The 14664-nt window shown below is 37.7% G+C and overlaps 1 protein-coding gene across 2 annotated transcripts; it reads left to right on the forward strand.

The window, feature by feature from the left end:
- The first annotated feature begins 5148 nt into the window (after window positions 1–5148).
- On the forward strand, window positions 5149–13745 carry prdm2a (PR domain containing 2, with ZNF domain a). Of its 2 annotated transcripts, XM_007553368.2 has the most exons (4): window positions 5149–5258; window positions 6464–6533; window positions 7481–11431; window positions 11914–13745. In XM_007553368.2, exon 3 carries the CDS (start codon window positions 7551–7553, stop codon window positions 11400–11402), a length of 3852 nt encoding a protein of 1283 aa, XP_007553430.1. In that variant the 5' UTR covers window positions 5149–5258; window positions 6464–6533; window positions 7481–7550; the 3' UTR covers window positions 11403–11431; window positions 11914–13745. The 2 variants fall into 2 exon arrangements, with proteins under 2 accessions (XP_007553430.1, XP_016527660.1); XM_016672174.1 differs by lacking the exon at window positions 6464–6533 and having other exon boundaries at window positions 5154–5258.
- The last annotated feature ends 919 nt before the right edge of the window (window positions 13746–14664 follow it).

The following is a 14664-nucleotide window of genomic DNA, read 5'->3' on the forward strand; positions in this document are numbered from 1 at the left end:
GGATAACTTGCAGGAGTTTCGGTGATGACAAAAAAGTGTTGCTAGTACCTTTGAGTGCCACAGACAGCTGAGACAGAGCAGACTTGGGAAGGGGAGAACTGGGAACCTGGCAAATTGGTGAACAAGTTTGGGTGGCGGACACAGACTGGGTGTTGTCGATGCGTGGTAAATGTTTGCAGGGATGATGAATGGGTCACCTACATTTGCTGGTGTCGGCTACAGAAAGGCAGAGTTGCAGACAGCAATGACTAAGTGAACATGTTCTCTCAGTGTGTTCTCTGAACGTTGGATGAATCTGAACGTTTTTTTTTTTCGTGCTGTGTCGTACAGTGTCCACTTGTATTTGCATGTTCACATTTACATGTTCTTGTCTGCACATCTGGCACTTGAGACGAATGCAATAAATTTCATGTTGATGCCAGTGACATAACATCTTGTAAGATGACAGTCACGTCTTTGTCTTTGCTGGTGTGGGACATATCTTCAGTCAGAGACCCTCATTGTTTACTGCCAAAGTCTTACTCAGTGATCTTTCTGGTTTATGAGACATGTTGGGGTCCACCTCGCTGGCTTTCTCCCTTTGTCTGTCTTGTCTTACATCTTCATGTTGATGTTGAATGTTACATTGTGTGGAGAATCACTGGCACAAACCGGTGCCCATCGCCACAGGATATGCTAACTAGCATCTGGCACATGTTATAGCACAATCCCCAAGCTTCTTGTCTGAGTTTAAAGGGATAGTTCTGATTTTTTTTAACTGTTTTCTGTGAAAATGTCCAAAAACACTTTATATCTCACCAAGAGTATGTTATCCTTCTTGTTTAAATATTTTATTACCATTAGCTCACTTAATCGTATGCTTGTTTTTCTGCTGTTGAAACCAGATGTTTACCTACAAAACACATAACCTCCTTTCTCACTGTTTGATATTAAATCACACTAAACTTCAGCTGCTTTAGACCAGTTAGGATTTCAAAAAATAATTTCTATTTGGTAAATGCCAGAATATCAAAAGCTTTTTTTTTTTTTTTTTTTTAAGATTTTTAGATACTTTATTTAAAGGCAGAAGTTTATATAAATCACACTTTGTGTTCATTTTGGCCCATTCCTCTTTACTGAATAGCTTTAACTAAATGAGGGTTTTAAGGTAGCATTGCTTGCACAAAACTTTCAGGGGCTTTGCTATGGGCACTCAAAAACACTGCCTTTGTTTTACTCTAGCCACCTGACTTAAGTAGCTTGTTTGGTGGTATGCTGAAGCTTAAATTTCTTCAATATTCACTATTGCTACCCAATGTTATTACCTTTTGATGTTATCTGGTTTGTAAAATGCACAAAACGCTCTTTTTGTTGTTTTGAGTTGGTGTTTCATGTAGGAAGATCATTGGTGACACATCATCTGTTGCTGTCATTTCCTGTTTAGGTTTCCTGCGTAAACAATTACCCATGGTGAAATGCATCAGCACCTACAACAATGTTTGCATAAACTGCCATGTTATTTTGACTGTATTTGTTTTTTGAAAGTAAAAGTAAATTTGTCTCAACATGGCCCCTTCTCACATCAACAGTAGTAAGATGTAATGGAATCATGTTTATTTTACAAGATACACGCGCATCTTGTAAAATAAGACACATTTAACATTGATTTACAATGTCAAGTGTAACACTGTAAATCGATGTTATATTTAGCACCTGCAACAATAAACTAAACAAATTAAAAGTGGCACTTGCTCACGGAAAGGGAAGCTTAAGATTATGTTTGTAAGAACTACTGCAAACAATGTCTATGGGCGTCGCCATGTTGAAAATCTGACTTCCTAACTAAAACACTGTTACTGCTGGGTTTGTCTGACGTCAGACCAAGCAGCAAATTCCAACTTCTGAGGTAACGCAGCGTAAACAAAGAAGTCAAAAGAGTTACCTGCTGCAGGTAAGGCACCAACTGCTTACAGCCGTTCAACAAAACCTCAGTTAAAAAAATTCTAAGCCATCCATTTCATGTTCTTAAGGATTTTTGAGATCAACTAAACAGCCTCTTGAAATAAAACCCAATTTACATATTGGATATTATTTTCTGTTTTGATTTGATGTTGAAAACAGTGGCCTTGGGAACTAAATCTAACAGGGTGTACATACATTCAGAACTTACCTGCAGAAATCGTATCCACACGGAAACGCTCGCGTGCATGTGAAAACATCATGACACGGATATAGTTGGGGATAATGCAAACAAATCAAAAGTTAATATACAGGATAGATTCTGCACGTAGTATGTTGCTCTGGTTTACTGTTGAGAGCAATAATTCAGCTCCACAGGTATCTGCTAAGACTTAAAATGTCTCACTTAGCTTTTACACGTTTAGGCTAAAGGGTCGTGTTTCCGAGTTCATGTCCACACACATGATCATATGCTGCAGCAACTAAACAGATCATGTTTCTACTTGGTTTGACTTCCCAGGGGTCACTGAGACATGAATACATACCTTGGCAAATTTAAAAATGTATGATCCCTGTTTATACCAGCTAACTCTACTGCTCTAAATATTAGCTTTTTCCACTTCAACTTGTCCTCGTTTTTTTCTAGAGTGCAATTTTTTTTTCTTGATCATTCTGTTTGCTTCATTTGCCTAATCGCTTGTATTTCCTTCGACTTTGACGCCTCAACACCTGGTTAAACAATGATTTGATACATGCACAATACAGAGACCCAGTTTCTATCTGCTGACTAAAGTTTCCCAGCCCCAGTTGCCATCAGCTGTGAAAGACACACCAGAGCTTTCGGCAGGTCCACAACAACTTAGAACATGCTATAAATAAACACAATCGTAACCAAACTTCCACTGAAAAATAATAATATAAAAAAAGAATTCAATGCTTATTCAATTACTTTTTTTTTTTCTACGTTGTGCTGTTTCAGCAAGTTAGCTGCGGGGTTTAGAATGCTGATTGTACAATACAGAGAAGGAAAAAGTAAGGCTTAGCAGGGTGGGTTAAGCCTGTTATTTATGATCTTTCATTATGGCCAGCAGAGGTCTGGCATGTGGTGTCACAGTGAAACACCACTCAACCCACATGCAACATAACAAGAGAGACATGCCATGCATGTGCCATAGGAACACCACCCATGTGCACCACAATGTCACAGATGCACATCGAGCAGGGCTGAGGGGTCCGAAGAACTCCTACAGGTTGGAAATAATGCCATGGGAAGCCAAATAGTTAGCTTTGTGTCAGTGTAGGTGTGAGATTGATATGAATCCAGCTGTCGGGATTCAATTGACGATTGTTAAGGAAAACAGAGAGGAGGACACATACTATTGGCACATGTCAGCACAATGTGTCTTCTGTTTTCTGAACAGATGTAAAACAGAAATGACAGAGATGATTGATGGATAGGAATGTAGCCCTTATCCAACAGTTTTATCAAAATTTGAATATTTAACCAAGAGTTTATTGTAGTTTACATTGGTGTTTTCTGTCTATTAGAATTTTTTTTATTCTCATCTACTGCCCTGATAGATTTAGAAAAATTACCTGAAGATTGCTGCCATTAAACTATTGCCCCCCCAAAATCTATACAGGACCTATAAGTTTTAAGTTACAACCATTGCAACATACTTCCTGGGAGCTTCAGTAGAAATCCCTAACTAATATTAGTGTCAACTAATATTAGTAACTAAATAAGTAACTAAATAAGTCTTTAAATAATTATTTTTGGGGAAAAAAATTAATGGAATGGACAGGTTACTAGTCTATTGAAGGGCAACACAGAGACAAACACCTGAGAAAAAATGAATTTTCTTATTTTTTTAGATTAGAAAATAGAAATTTTGTAATTCTAAATGTCATGTTTACATTACCTGTATGTGGAAAAATCATTATAATTAACAGAAATAATGGCTTTCAATTCAAACACATCTGTGTGTGATTAGTTTCACTACTAAATTGCTTCTCAGTGTACTGAATGGGTTTGTACACATCTTTTTATATGGCTTTTAAACTATTTAAAGTTTTAACAGATTTTTTTTTGTCTGAAAACAAGCTATAAGTTGTCTTATTGATGAATATTTCTTTTGTTTACAGTCTGCAGCTTAATCCCTCTCTCTTCAAAATGTAATCGCTTGAAATGGTCGTAAAGCATATAGTTCAAGTTGATACAAACTAATTAATCAAACTACGTGTTCGTGCACAGATATTTTGTAAGCTCTTTACCTGAATAAATGCGATTACACGCATTGCTGAATAACACCTCAGATGTAATCACTGTATATACTGCGCACATAAGTATCATAAGGTTACTGTGGGATACCAAAAATGACTGCACATTCAAAAACAATCCCTACTCTGGAAATTTGTAAATGTTGCAAACATTTACCCGCGGAGGTGCGCTCATCTTTATTGAAATAAAGTCTTTTAATTTTGCCCCCTCTCCTGGTCAAGATAACACACTACAATGGCAAAGAATATAGTGACATGTTTTTATGGCCATTTCTTTAACCCGTTATCCAGTTTTGACAAGTCTGGAATAATATTTCTGATATTCAGACAGCATAAAAAAAATTTAATGAAATAATGTCAGATCACAAAAAAATGCTGCAGTTAATCGTCGAGTTTAATTTTTAATGCAACACTTCCCAGTTTTACTTTGAAACAACCATTTTTTTATGGACACGCGCAGGTGCGCTCCTGATTTATTTATTTATTTTTTAACACATCTTCCTCTTATTTTTTAACAATATATCTGTTACTTTCACCGTGTGATCTAAAACAAATTGTATAAATATTTTTTCAAAAATTTCAACTGTACCATGTAAAATGAGCATAAATATTTTTGGAACTCGTAAAATTCAATGGCAATTACGTCGGATACGAAAAGTTAAAAAAGATCGCAGACATTGTAAAACCATCTTTTACACAAGTATTCAAATTTTCTTCACGATCTAGGTTTTCGGTATTCAAAAACATTATGTGTAAGTATTACTAATTTTAATTCTATAATAATAAAATGATTATATTCACACACCACAATAATAGTTTAGTTCAGTTTAGGTGTATTTTATCTGCAAGAACAGTCTTTTTGTCCTTTTAAAAAATTAAACTTTAAGAAGCCTCTCACTGATTGGTTATATTTTGACATCCTAATTCCCTGTCCAATCAGAACGCCGGAATTTTGTTGATAGAGTAAAGTGGAAAAACAGCTGTCTACAAGGTGCACAACAGGACTGTTTCAAACCTTTCTGGAACTTTGGAAGCAACATGTATGTTTAAAGACCTTCTTTTTCTTCCAAATTTTATCCACCAAGCTGTACTTGAGGCTGTCGCGGTTAACATTTGGTTTTAATTCTTGGCAAAAGCTAACAAGCTAGCAATAGCATTGTAGCTATCGGTAGATGCGTACACAGCGGTCGATAACAACTCCCTTTTTTAAAATGGTGTATGAGGCTTTGTTCGAAGACGTTAGTTTAGTAATTTCTTAGTGTCTTAATTCTGCTCGGTAAATAGTTAAAAGCTTGCGTTCGTAAATCTTGTTGACCTTAAATTAAGAGGAGCTAGCTGGCTCTGTAGCCAGAGTAAATGTGACGACGTGTTGTGTGAGCTGTTAGCAATGGAGCAAGGACGGGGCAGCGTCACGGAACCAGGGGAGGCGCACCTCTTCGCCTGTCTGCCTTTAACTTATTAAAATAAAACAACTGTTATTTATCGGTATGTACGTGGTAGTAGTAAAAAAATAGACCTGTTGTAGCCTACAGTAATTAAAATAGAAACCGAATATTTTAAAATAGCTTCTACTAATTCATTACTGTAGGCCCTTGAATTATATAGATTCTGCTAATATATTTAATAGTGTCTCACTTGTACAAGAATTCACCGGATCATTGTGCTGTAAATATAACGGAAATGTACATATATTTAAAAAGTCTTTGTTTACGTGTCATCTCGTGTCTTTATGTACTTAAACGCTGCATTGTGTGCATAATTATGCGAAATATACATTTTAAAACGTATGTTTTTGGAAAAGCGTGTTTCGAATCAGTGACAAGTTAGATTTAGGCTTTGTGTGTATTTAAATTGACATTTGTTTTCCAAACAAGATTCATGGGAGAACAAATAAGACATGACAGGCCTGCCATTTTGTCATAGAACATAAGGTTTATGTCAAAATCCACCGCCCTATTGTCAACTGTATATTTTGCTAGTATTTTATAACTATTGATGTAAAATACATTTAAATAATGTTTAAGGGTATCTAGGTAGTATTCTCAAGAGAATTTAATGTTCTGTTATCCTTTAATGTGCTTTATTTTTTCTGTTCCTATCTGTTAAGAGGAACTACTACTTGTATCATTCACTTTCACCTCATTGCTAATTATTAAATTGTGCTTCTTTTTGTTTTGTGGGAGCATACAGTAATGATCAGTTTTCCTTTAAACCATTTACATGTTGTTGTTTTTTTCCCCAACAGAAAAACCTCAGCAAAAAAAAAATCTGCATAAAGCTCCACAAACACCCATTCTAACCTTGCGGTAAAAATGGTAAGCCAGTCTAAATATTTAAATTAACCTTACCAACTTTCAAAGAAACATTTGTAAATAAGAAGTGTAGTTCTATAAAAGGTATTCCTCTGTTGTTGCTGTTCCATTACACTTAAACGTTAAAGATCATTAAACTAATTTTAATACAAAATGTAAATACAGTTAATACAAAACTGAAGAACATGTTGATGACAGTTGTTGCTACTTCCAGTTATGTTTTGTATTTTTATTTATTTTTATTTTTTTACGTAGTCTAGGCTTGGTTTAGTTAGGCTTTTTTCCTTTATAAAATGAATTTGAATATTTAATTTGTTTTTGTGATGTGATATTTACAAAGGAAAACTGTAAGGAGGACATACTTTTTTCACAGCATTTCTAATCTAATACCGTATCAGTTTTAGACACATTTTCTTTTGGATTAACGTTTTGATATTTTTCCAGAAATATATGATGCATTTGTGACGTAAACTTAACATATAAGTTTAGTTTTGTATTTTTTTCCTGGCATGTAAAACAATTTTTCTATGTGGTACAGCAACGATGTTAACAGTTGAAGTATATTATTAGGTCTCCCATATCTTATTTATATTTATATTTATCTCAATCAGTTTTTTATTTCCTCTATAAATTCCTTTTCCCGTTGGAATTAATACATATGATGCTTGTTGCTTAAATCTTGTTTCTATCTTATGGCAAGGCTTTGCCATTGTTAACCATGTTGCACTTATGATTGGTTGTGTTACTGCATTCAGGTTTTTAGGATTGACCTCGTAAAAAGGTCAATGATGTTTAGATTCACAAACGACATTAGCCAGCTAATATTTCCTATTGCTAATGCTTCTCATAGTCTTGTTTCTTTTCTATTTTGCTAAAGTTGATGTAATTCAATCCTTCAATGATCTGTATCACACTTCTGAATTCTAGTATTTTCTTTATCATCTTAATAGGTATGACTGCTGCTGCTATCCTGTGTGGAAAAACATCGATCAAACAACTATATACATATGCTAAGTGAGGATGGAAGACTCTTCCCACTTGAACATCTCTGAACGTGGAGACAGGGTGGATACACAAGAACAACTAGATATCAGCTGGGAGCACTTATATTCTCACAAGCTCCCCATCGAAGATACAGACAAAAAAGCTTTTGTGTGCCACCACTGTAACAGATGTTTTACCTGCAAACAAGGCTTGGAACGACACATGCACGTTCATCATCCTTGCAAATCTCCAGAGAAGATATCCACAAGTATGAACAGACAGCATGAGGAGGGCAGGATCCCTGATGGCCAACTGCATCCTACAGTGAAAGAAAATGCCAAGCTGACACAAGAGGAAGTACCTCAAGTACTACTAAGTGAATCTTTTCAACAACAGACACAGGCCACGAAAACTATTTCCACTGCTGTTTTGGAAAATAATGGAGAACAAGCAGAGCAATATATGCTAGATGTGTCTAGTAATATTTCCGAGAATCTTAGTTTTTACATTGATGGAAAGATACTATCAACAAGTACAATAAATAACTGTGAAATGGAAATCCGCTCTGGGTCCTCAACTTTAGTTGGAATGGACACCCTAATTTTGGGCCCTGCGCAGATTAGCCAAGTTTTAAACACAGATACAGAAGCACCTGGTCAACAACAGTCCAAAAGAAGAACCGCCACACCACCTCTCCTACCACAGATTAAAACTGAACTGCAGTCTGAGGTGGTCATGTCTTCACCCTCATCATCACTTTTGTCATCATTGATTGAGAATCTGTTCCCTCAGAATACAGAATCAGAGATTGTTCAAGAGGAACGCACTGTGTTCCTGTCTCCAAAACTTAAGCAACTTCTTGAGAAACAGGAGGGTTTTAAACCTGCAGTTGCCCTCATCACTGATGGACAGAAGTCTTCATCACCTCTTTCACTCAATGTCCTACCTTCTGGGACTGGAAAGTTTAGGAGAAGAACTGGCTCTCCCACTGGGACGTCACAGCAAATTCTTGTGGCAAATGAAGAAACGGGAGAGCCAGATCCATTGGACTTGGGTGATGGAAGTAAAAGACAGATTGATGCTCAGCGTAATTCGCCTGTCCAACAAACAGGAAATGAGAATAATGATGCACCTCATTCTGTAGTTGTGCCTGAAGGGAGTCCCATTTTGTCAGAGAGTTGGGCCCCAGCTACTGGTGGTAATCCATGTAACCAGCAACCCCTGGATCTTTCTAATACAGTCAAAAGAAATGAAGATGAAGCATCAGCTGATGCTGCGCTAGATTTGAGTTTACAAAGAAAGAGCCCTGGTGAATCTGATCCTATGTGTAAGGGTTCAAATTCAAATGTGGCGGAAAAGGTCATAATGAGTAGTGAGGAGCAAATTATAAGCCACGTGAATCCAGAAACGCCTGTAGTTACAGACTTGACTCTTGTAACAGGTTCGGATGTTGTGAACCAACTGGAGCATGTTGCTGAGGGACTTGTTTATGGACTTGCCTTACCCCCAAATTCTCTGACTCAATCACCTGCGTCACTTGCTCCTCTTGCCTTGGAACCATCTCCACAGTGCGCCATAGCATTTGCTTCTCCAATCACTCACACTGTACTCCCTGCTGCTCCCTCGTTGATCACAGTTTTGACTCCACCTCCGTCTCTTTCCAACCCCTCAAACCAACCAATCCAGGTACTTGCACCAAACATATCTCCAGAACCCTTGGTGATTTGCACAGAAAATCCATTAAATTCGTCACAGTGTGATTTAACTACTGCATTTGCCTCCGCCAACTCTGCAAACATTGTCACTCTCTCCCAGCCACTTGACCCAACCCTGAATCTACCTAGCCACGTCTTTCTCACTGATCAGATTGCACTCAACACACCGATGGTTGAATCTGCTCCTGTGTCAGAAGTGTCGTTCCCACCCACTGTAACCTTAAATGATTCCCTACTCAAATTAGCCAGCAACACTGTTTTAATAGAGTGTACCATAGCTCTCGAAGCTCCAGGAAGTATTGTGCCAGCTGCAATAACTTTACAAGAGAATACAGCTGAGCCTCTAGCACCCACTCAGATGGTCATTAATCAACAACAACAACAGATCACATCTTTACCCGATCCTCAACCTGTGGACACTCCTGGCATCCCAGAATCTGTAACCCTGGCATCTAACACCCCAATGACGTCTGATTCTCCTCCTGTGGCAGACTCAAAACCTGGTATAGAACTTGTTAGTGCGGAGCTTCCTACAAAAAAAGTCGAGGAAGTATTTGATGGGTCTGTTTCTATGTCTGAAACCGCACCTAAAACACCTCCTGCCTCTCCTCCTGACAAAACTGAGGAAGAACCCTCAACTGATACAGCAGTTGATGCAGAGGAGCAGACTTTCACCAAGAATTTCATCTGCAACGTGTGTGAAAGACTCTTCCACTCAATGAAAGAACTTGGCCATCATGTGGCTGACCATGCAGATGAATGGCCCTACAAATGTGAGTTCTGTGTGCTGCTGTTTGGCAAGCCATCCGCGCTTCTCGACCATCGATCGAGTCTTCACGGTGTCGGAAAGACCTACGTTTGTAGTGCATGTACAAAAGAATTTGTCTACCTTTGCAATCTGAAGCAGCATCAAAATGAACTGCATCCTGGCCAGCAGTGCTCACACACGGAAGAAGAAAAGGGTAAACTGAGACCTCAGAACTACAACAACACAAGTAAAATCAATACAGATCCTTCAGTCACAAAGTCGCCAGAGGAATCAAAAAAATCTGTCAAAAAGGAAGAATGCGACGTCGACATGACTGCTGATGAGCTCTTTACAACAATTAAGATCATGACTTCAGATGGAGGTAAGATCAAAGGGCCTGATGTTCGTCTTGGCATAAACCAGCATTATCCCAGCTTTAAGCCGCCTCCCTTTCCTTACCACAACAGATCCCCTGCAGGGTCACTTGCTTCAGCTACTAACTTCACCACCCACAACATCCCACAAACCTTTAGTACAGCTATTCGGTGCACCAAGTGTGGGAAAAGCTTTGACAACATGCCAGAGCTGCACAAGCACATCTTGGCATGTGCAAATGCAAGCGATAAGAAGCGATACACGCCTAGAAAAAATCCTGTCCCCTTGCGCCACTTTGCAAAAACCCAGAATGGAGTTTTGTCTACGACAAACTCTGCTAACGGACTAAATACTTCAGTCAGAGTCAGTCAGGGAAACCGGTCCAAACCAAATCAAGAGCCACCAGTCAAGATCAAAATACTCAATAAAAGGAAGAAGAAGTTTGTCCAGAGGATTATGCCACATAGAAACAAGTCAATTTCTTCAGCAAACAAACTGTCACCTGCACAGGTAGAAATCTTTGTCTGCCCTCACTGCAACAGAGAGTTCACAATGCGCCGCAGCAGAACCAAACACATGGCCGTCTGCCCCAAAAAGGCCAAGGAGATGAAAAAAAGGAAAGAGGGAGGAATCTCTCTCACGAAAGAGAACAACGAACACTCGCATCGAGGAGTTTCCCATTTAAAAGAGAAACTGCAATCCCCGCCTCGGCATAACACAAGACTCCAGACATCTGGTTCTACAAAGAGACCTGCCATTCTTCCAGTGCAAACCGTCTTCTCAAGCAAACGAAGTAAAATCATCATTAAGGAGAGCATACAGCCCAAACAAGAGGCGCCCACGCTGGCAGAAGTTCCCATTCGCACTTTCAACCCGTCTCTGCGGCAGTACAGCAGAGTGCAGCACAGCATCAAAGGAATTCCCATTAAAATCACTATTGTGAAACCTCCGCAGAGTGTCCCACTGACAGATAAATCTGCTGCTGCTCAGACTGAAGAAGTTGCATCTGGAGCCATTAAAGGCTGCCCTGAGCAGAAAACCTCAGCTTGAGAACATGAGTAATCCTCCAGGATGTGCAGGTAAATACATTTGTACCAATAGTATAATTGATATAGAAAAGTGCAGGGTTGATTTTTGTGTCTGGTGATCCATCTCTGTTGATGTGTGTTTAGGGTCAGTTTTCTCAAAATTCTGAGATAATGTTGCCACGCACAATATCTTTTAGCTAATTCCACGTGGTTACATTTGTGATAGTAGGACAAACAAGGCCTTTTTCTGGTATGACTCCCAAATGGGAGTCATACCATTTGGGAGTCATGCATAAAGCATAAAGGATCCAGTAGTTGTAATCTTGGTGACAAGATGTTCCTCTTTGCTGGTGTTTTCTGGCTGTGGGATTTCTTTTTTTGGCTTTTACCATTCTCCATGTTTCTTTGGTTGCATTTTTTACTATATCTTTCTCTGGGGTAAAGCTATGTGTGAAGGGCAATGTACATAAAACCTGATGATTTGTTATGTTTTCCATTCATAACTTTAATTCTGTATTATGTTGTCGTTTCAGGACTCCACTGTATGAAACATTGTCCGTTACCCTACAGGGAGAAGTACTGGTAATCACACTGGAAACCCAGTAGACTGCATTATAGTGTACAATAAATGACTGATTACAGAAAGGATAAAACAGGCTTGTAATGCGAACTTGAGCGAATGTGTGAATGCCAATTTAGTAGCTTGAGATTTTGAAGAAAAAAAGAATTCTTCGTTGCATAAGCTTGCTGTGTCAATAGCTTGGAGTTGCACTTGAAGTTAATCTGGCTGCTTCATGCTACAAATTGGAAAAGGAAGTAGGATGAACTGAGCTCCTCACATTTCCTTCTTGATGGGCGGTTTAGAGAGCATGGCAGGTGGCAATCATTTCTGGCATGCATTTGCACTTTTTCTTCTTTGTACTCTGTTGCCTTTTGGTTTCAATTCTTATTGCATGCTGTGTGTGAGCTTCTGCTCTCGCTGCACACATTTATGATGAATTATGTTGATACAACTTCAATACTGAATCTGATCATGAAGCTTTTCTCTGAGGGGTAAGGTCAGCAATCTGAGTAAAGAGTCTACTGTTCAAAAATTCAACATTTGGAGATTTTTTTTCTTAAGTTACAACAAAACCCCCCTAAGTTTTAAACAGTAGCACAATATAATGTAACCTTGGCCTGAACCTCATATCTTAAGTCCTATGTTTTGTAATCATTAAATTTTAGAAAGACAGTCAGAGTAGTGGGTTTTCCATAATAGCTGTGAATGTAATATTTACTGAAATTAATGCTAAAGGCATTTTTTGACGCCCCGCTGCTACTAAATGAGTTTGAGTAGAATGCTCTTGTGTGCCATGAAATTTATTTAGAATGGTAAAATACAGCATGACAACAGTGAAAGTGTATCATCTTTCAGTATTTCTCAGACGAAGAATTTATTTAGCTGCTTTATATAAACCATTGTCTTATTGAAATTTACTTTCACATCTGAGCTACGTGTAATTCTTGTTCAGAGGGAATAGCATATGAACATCTTTTAAGTTAAGTGCGATGAAGTGTTATTTTCTCATGCATTTACAGATTGATGTAAACAAATTCTCTACAACTGAGAAATCTTGCCAGTTGATGCATTTGGACCGCAACCCCAAATAGAAGTACTGTGTTTCTATTATGTGAAGTTAGTTGCATCTTTGACTGAACCAATCCCAATATTTGGCATCTGTGCATTTTCATCTGACTTACTCTCTTCTTTATGCTTTGTTTTGCACATCTTCCCAGAAATACTTATCAAACATTTGTTTTGTGGTGTTTTGTTATCCCTACAGTGATTGAAAATGTAATGTTTGTTTATCATCTGGAACACACAAGCACTTCACTTTTGTTCGTACTTTCAAAAATTGTTTTTGGCTGGGAGATGATATTCTTGTGTGATATAAAAAAAATGTTGCACAGTGTCCTAAATCAAATAGTATTTGTTTTTATGTAAGATTTTGTTTCTTATATCAACTAAAAGTTTGGAAAAATAACTGCTATACAGGGTAATTATTTTGTGTGAGATTTAAATATTAATTTTGTAATCTGAAACTTGATAAGTCTCTGTATCTGTTAATTTTTTTTTTTTTTTTTTTTTTGGCCTGGTGTTTTTTTGGTTCTGACTGAAATGTGTTGGATGTACAAAATAGATTGGGAGACAGATGCTGAACTGTGAAAAGTGCTTGTAGCATTTTAAAAATGTAAATTGAGTCATGTATATTTATTAATAACTTAAAATCATGTTCTTGAATAATTCCTGTTTGATTTGCACTAAAGTTGCTGTTTTTTTTTTTTCAAGCACGTGTTAAAAATAAATTGAGCGTCAACTGAATATGAGTTGATGTGATTCTCTGTTTAGAAAATGTTCCTTGATGTGGATTAGCATCTAATTCAGCTGGGTTCAAAGTACTGTGACTTATAAACAAAAGTCAAGATGTACAAGCTACTGATTCTGATTCTGATTCTTTTGTTGAAATGAGTGTGTCCAAAATTATAGCAGATATATTTAGTCATAGACATCATTGATGTTGAAGAAGAAAAAAATACATTATTTAAAGATGAAGACTCAAAAGGATATAGTCCATCTGTCTATGATTTGAGAGTAAAGTGGGCCCTAACAATATTTAGAAGAATAATTAACATTTATTGGAGTGGTGAACCTAATTGAAGAAGTAAAAAATATTTCAAAAGCTCCAATATAAAAAGCAAAAGAGAATGATGTGGAAGAGAACAGAAAACTACCCTTCAAGGAGATTTAAAAAAATAATAATAATCCTGTAGTTATTTCCCTATTTTAACACAGCTGAATCAAATGATGGCTCGTTAGCAGGCCTGAGCAAAACATTGGCATGCTGAGTAGGTAGTTACGCTACTTCCCAATTGCCAACTTCCCATTAGGAAAAATCAACTGGAACTCTCTCCTAGCTCAGATTTCCCACTGGGAGCTACTCTCGGTTAAGACTTACTGTCGACTTTGTGTTTCAATATAGCCGCTCCTAGCATCAACAGTAGATTTAGTGGAAACATGTTTATACAAGACACACATTGCATGTAGCGCCTACAACTCTACACTGAACAAACTACTATAAGTGGTGTTTGCTTGTGGAAAATAAAGCTTAAAATTATCTTTGCAACAGGTACGGACGTCGCCATGTTGAAATTCCGTCTTAATTGGAACACTGTCACCTCGGGTTATTTGACTTCCGAGGTAACTGGAACGCAGCATTACTACCAGAGAGAGAGAACTAAAA

Source organism: Poecilia formosa, unplaced genomic scaffold (genome assembly GCF_000485575.1).
Source record: "Poecilia formosa unplaced genomic scaffold, Poecilia_formosa-5.1.2 Scaffold56, whole genome shotgun sequence".
Taxonomy (NCBI): domain Eukaryota; kingdom Metazoa; phylum Chordata; class Actinopteri; order Cyprinodontiformes; family Poeciliidae; genus Poecilia; species Poecilia formosa.

What these genes read in the sequence shown, in the direction of transcription:
- prdm2a (XM_007553368.2), top strand. Translation starts at nt 7,551, where the DNA reads ATGGAAGACTCTTCCCACTTGAACATCTCTGAACGTGGAGACAGGGTG.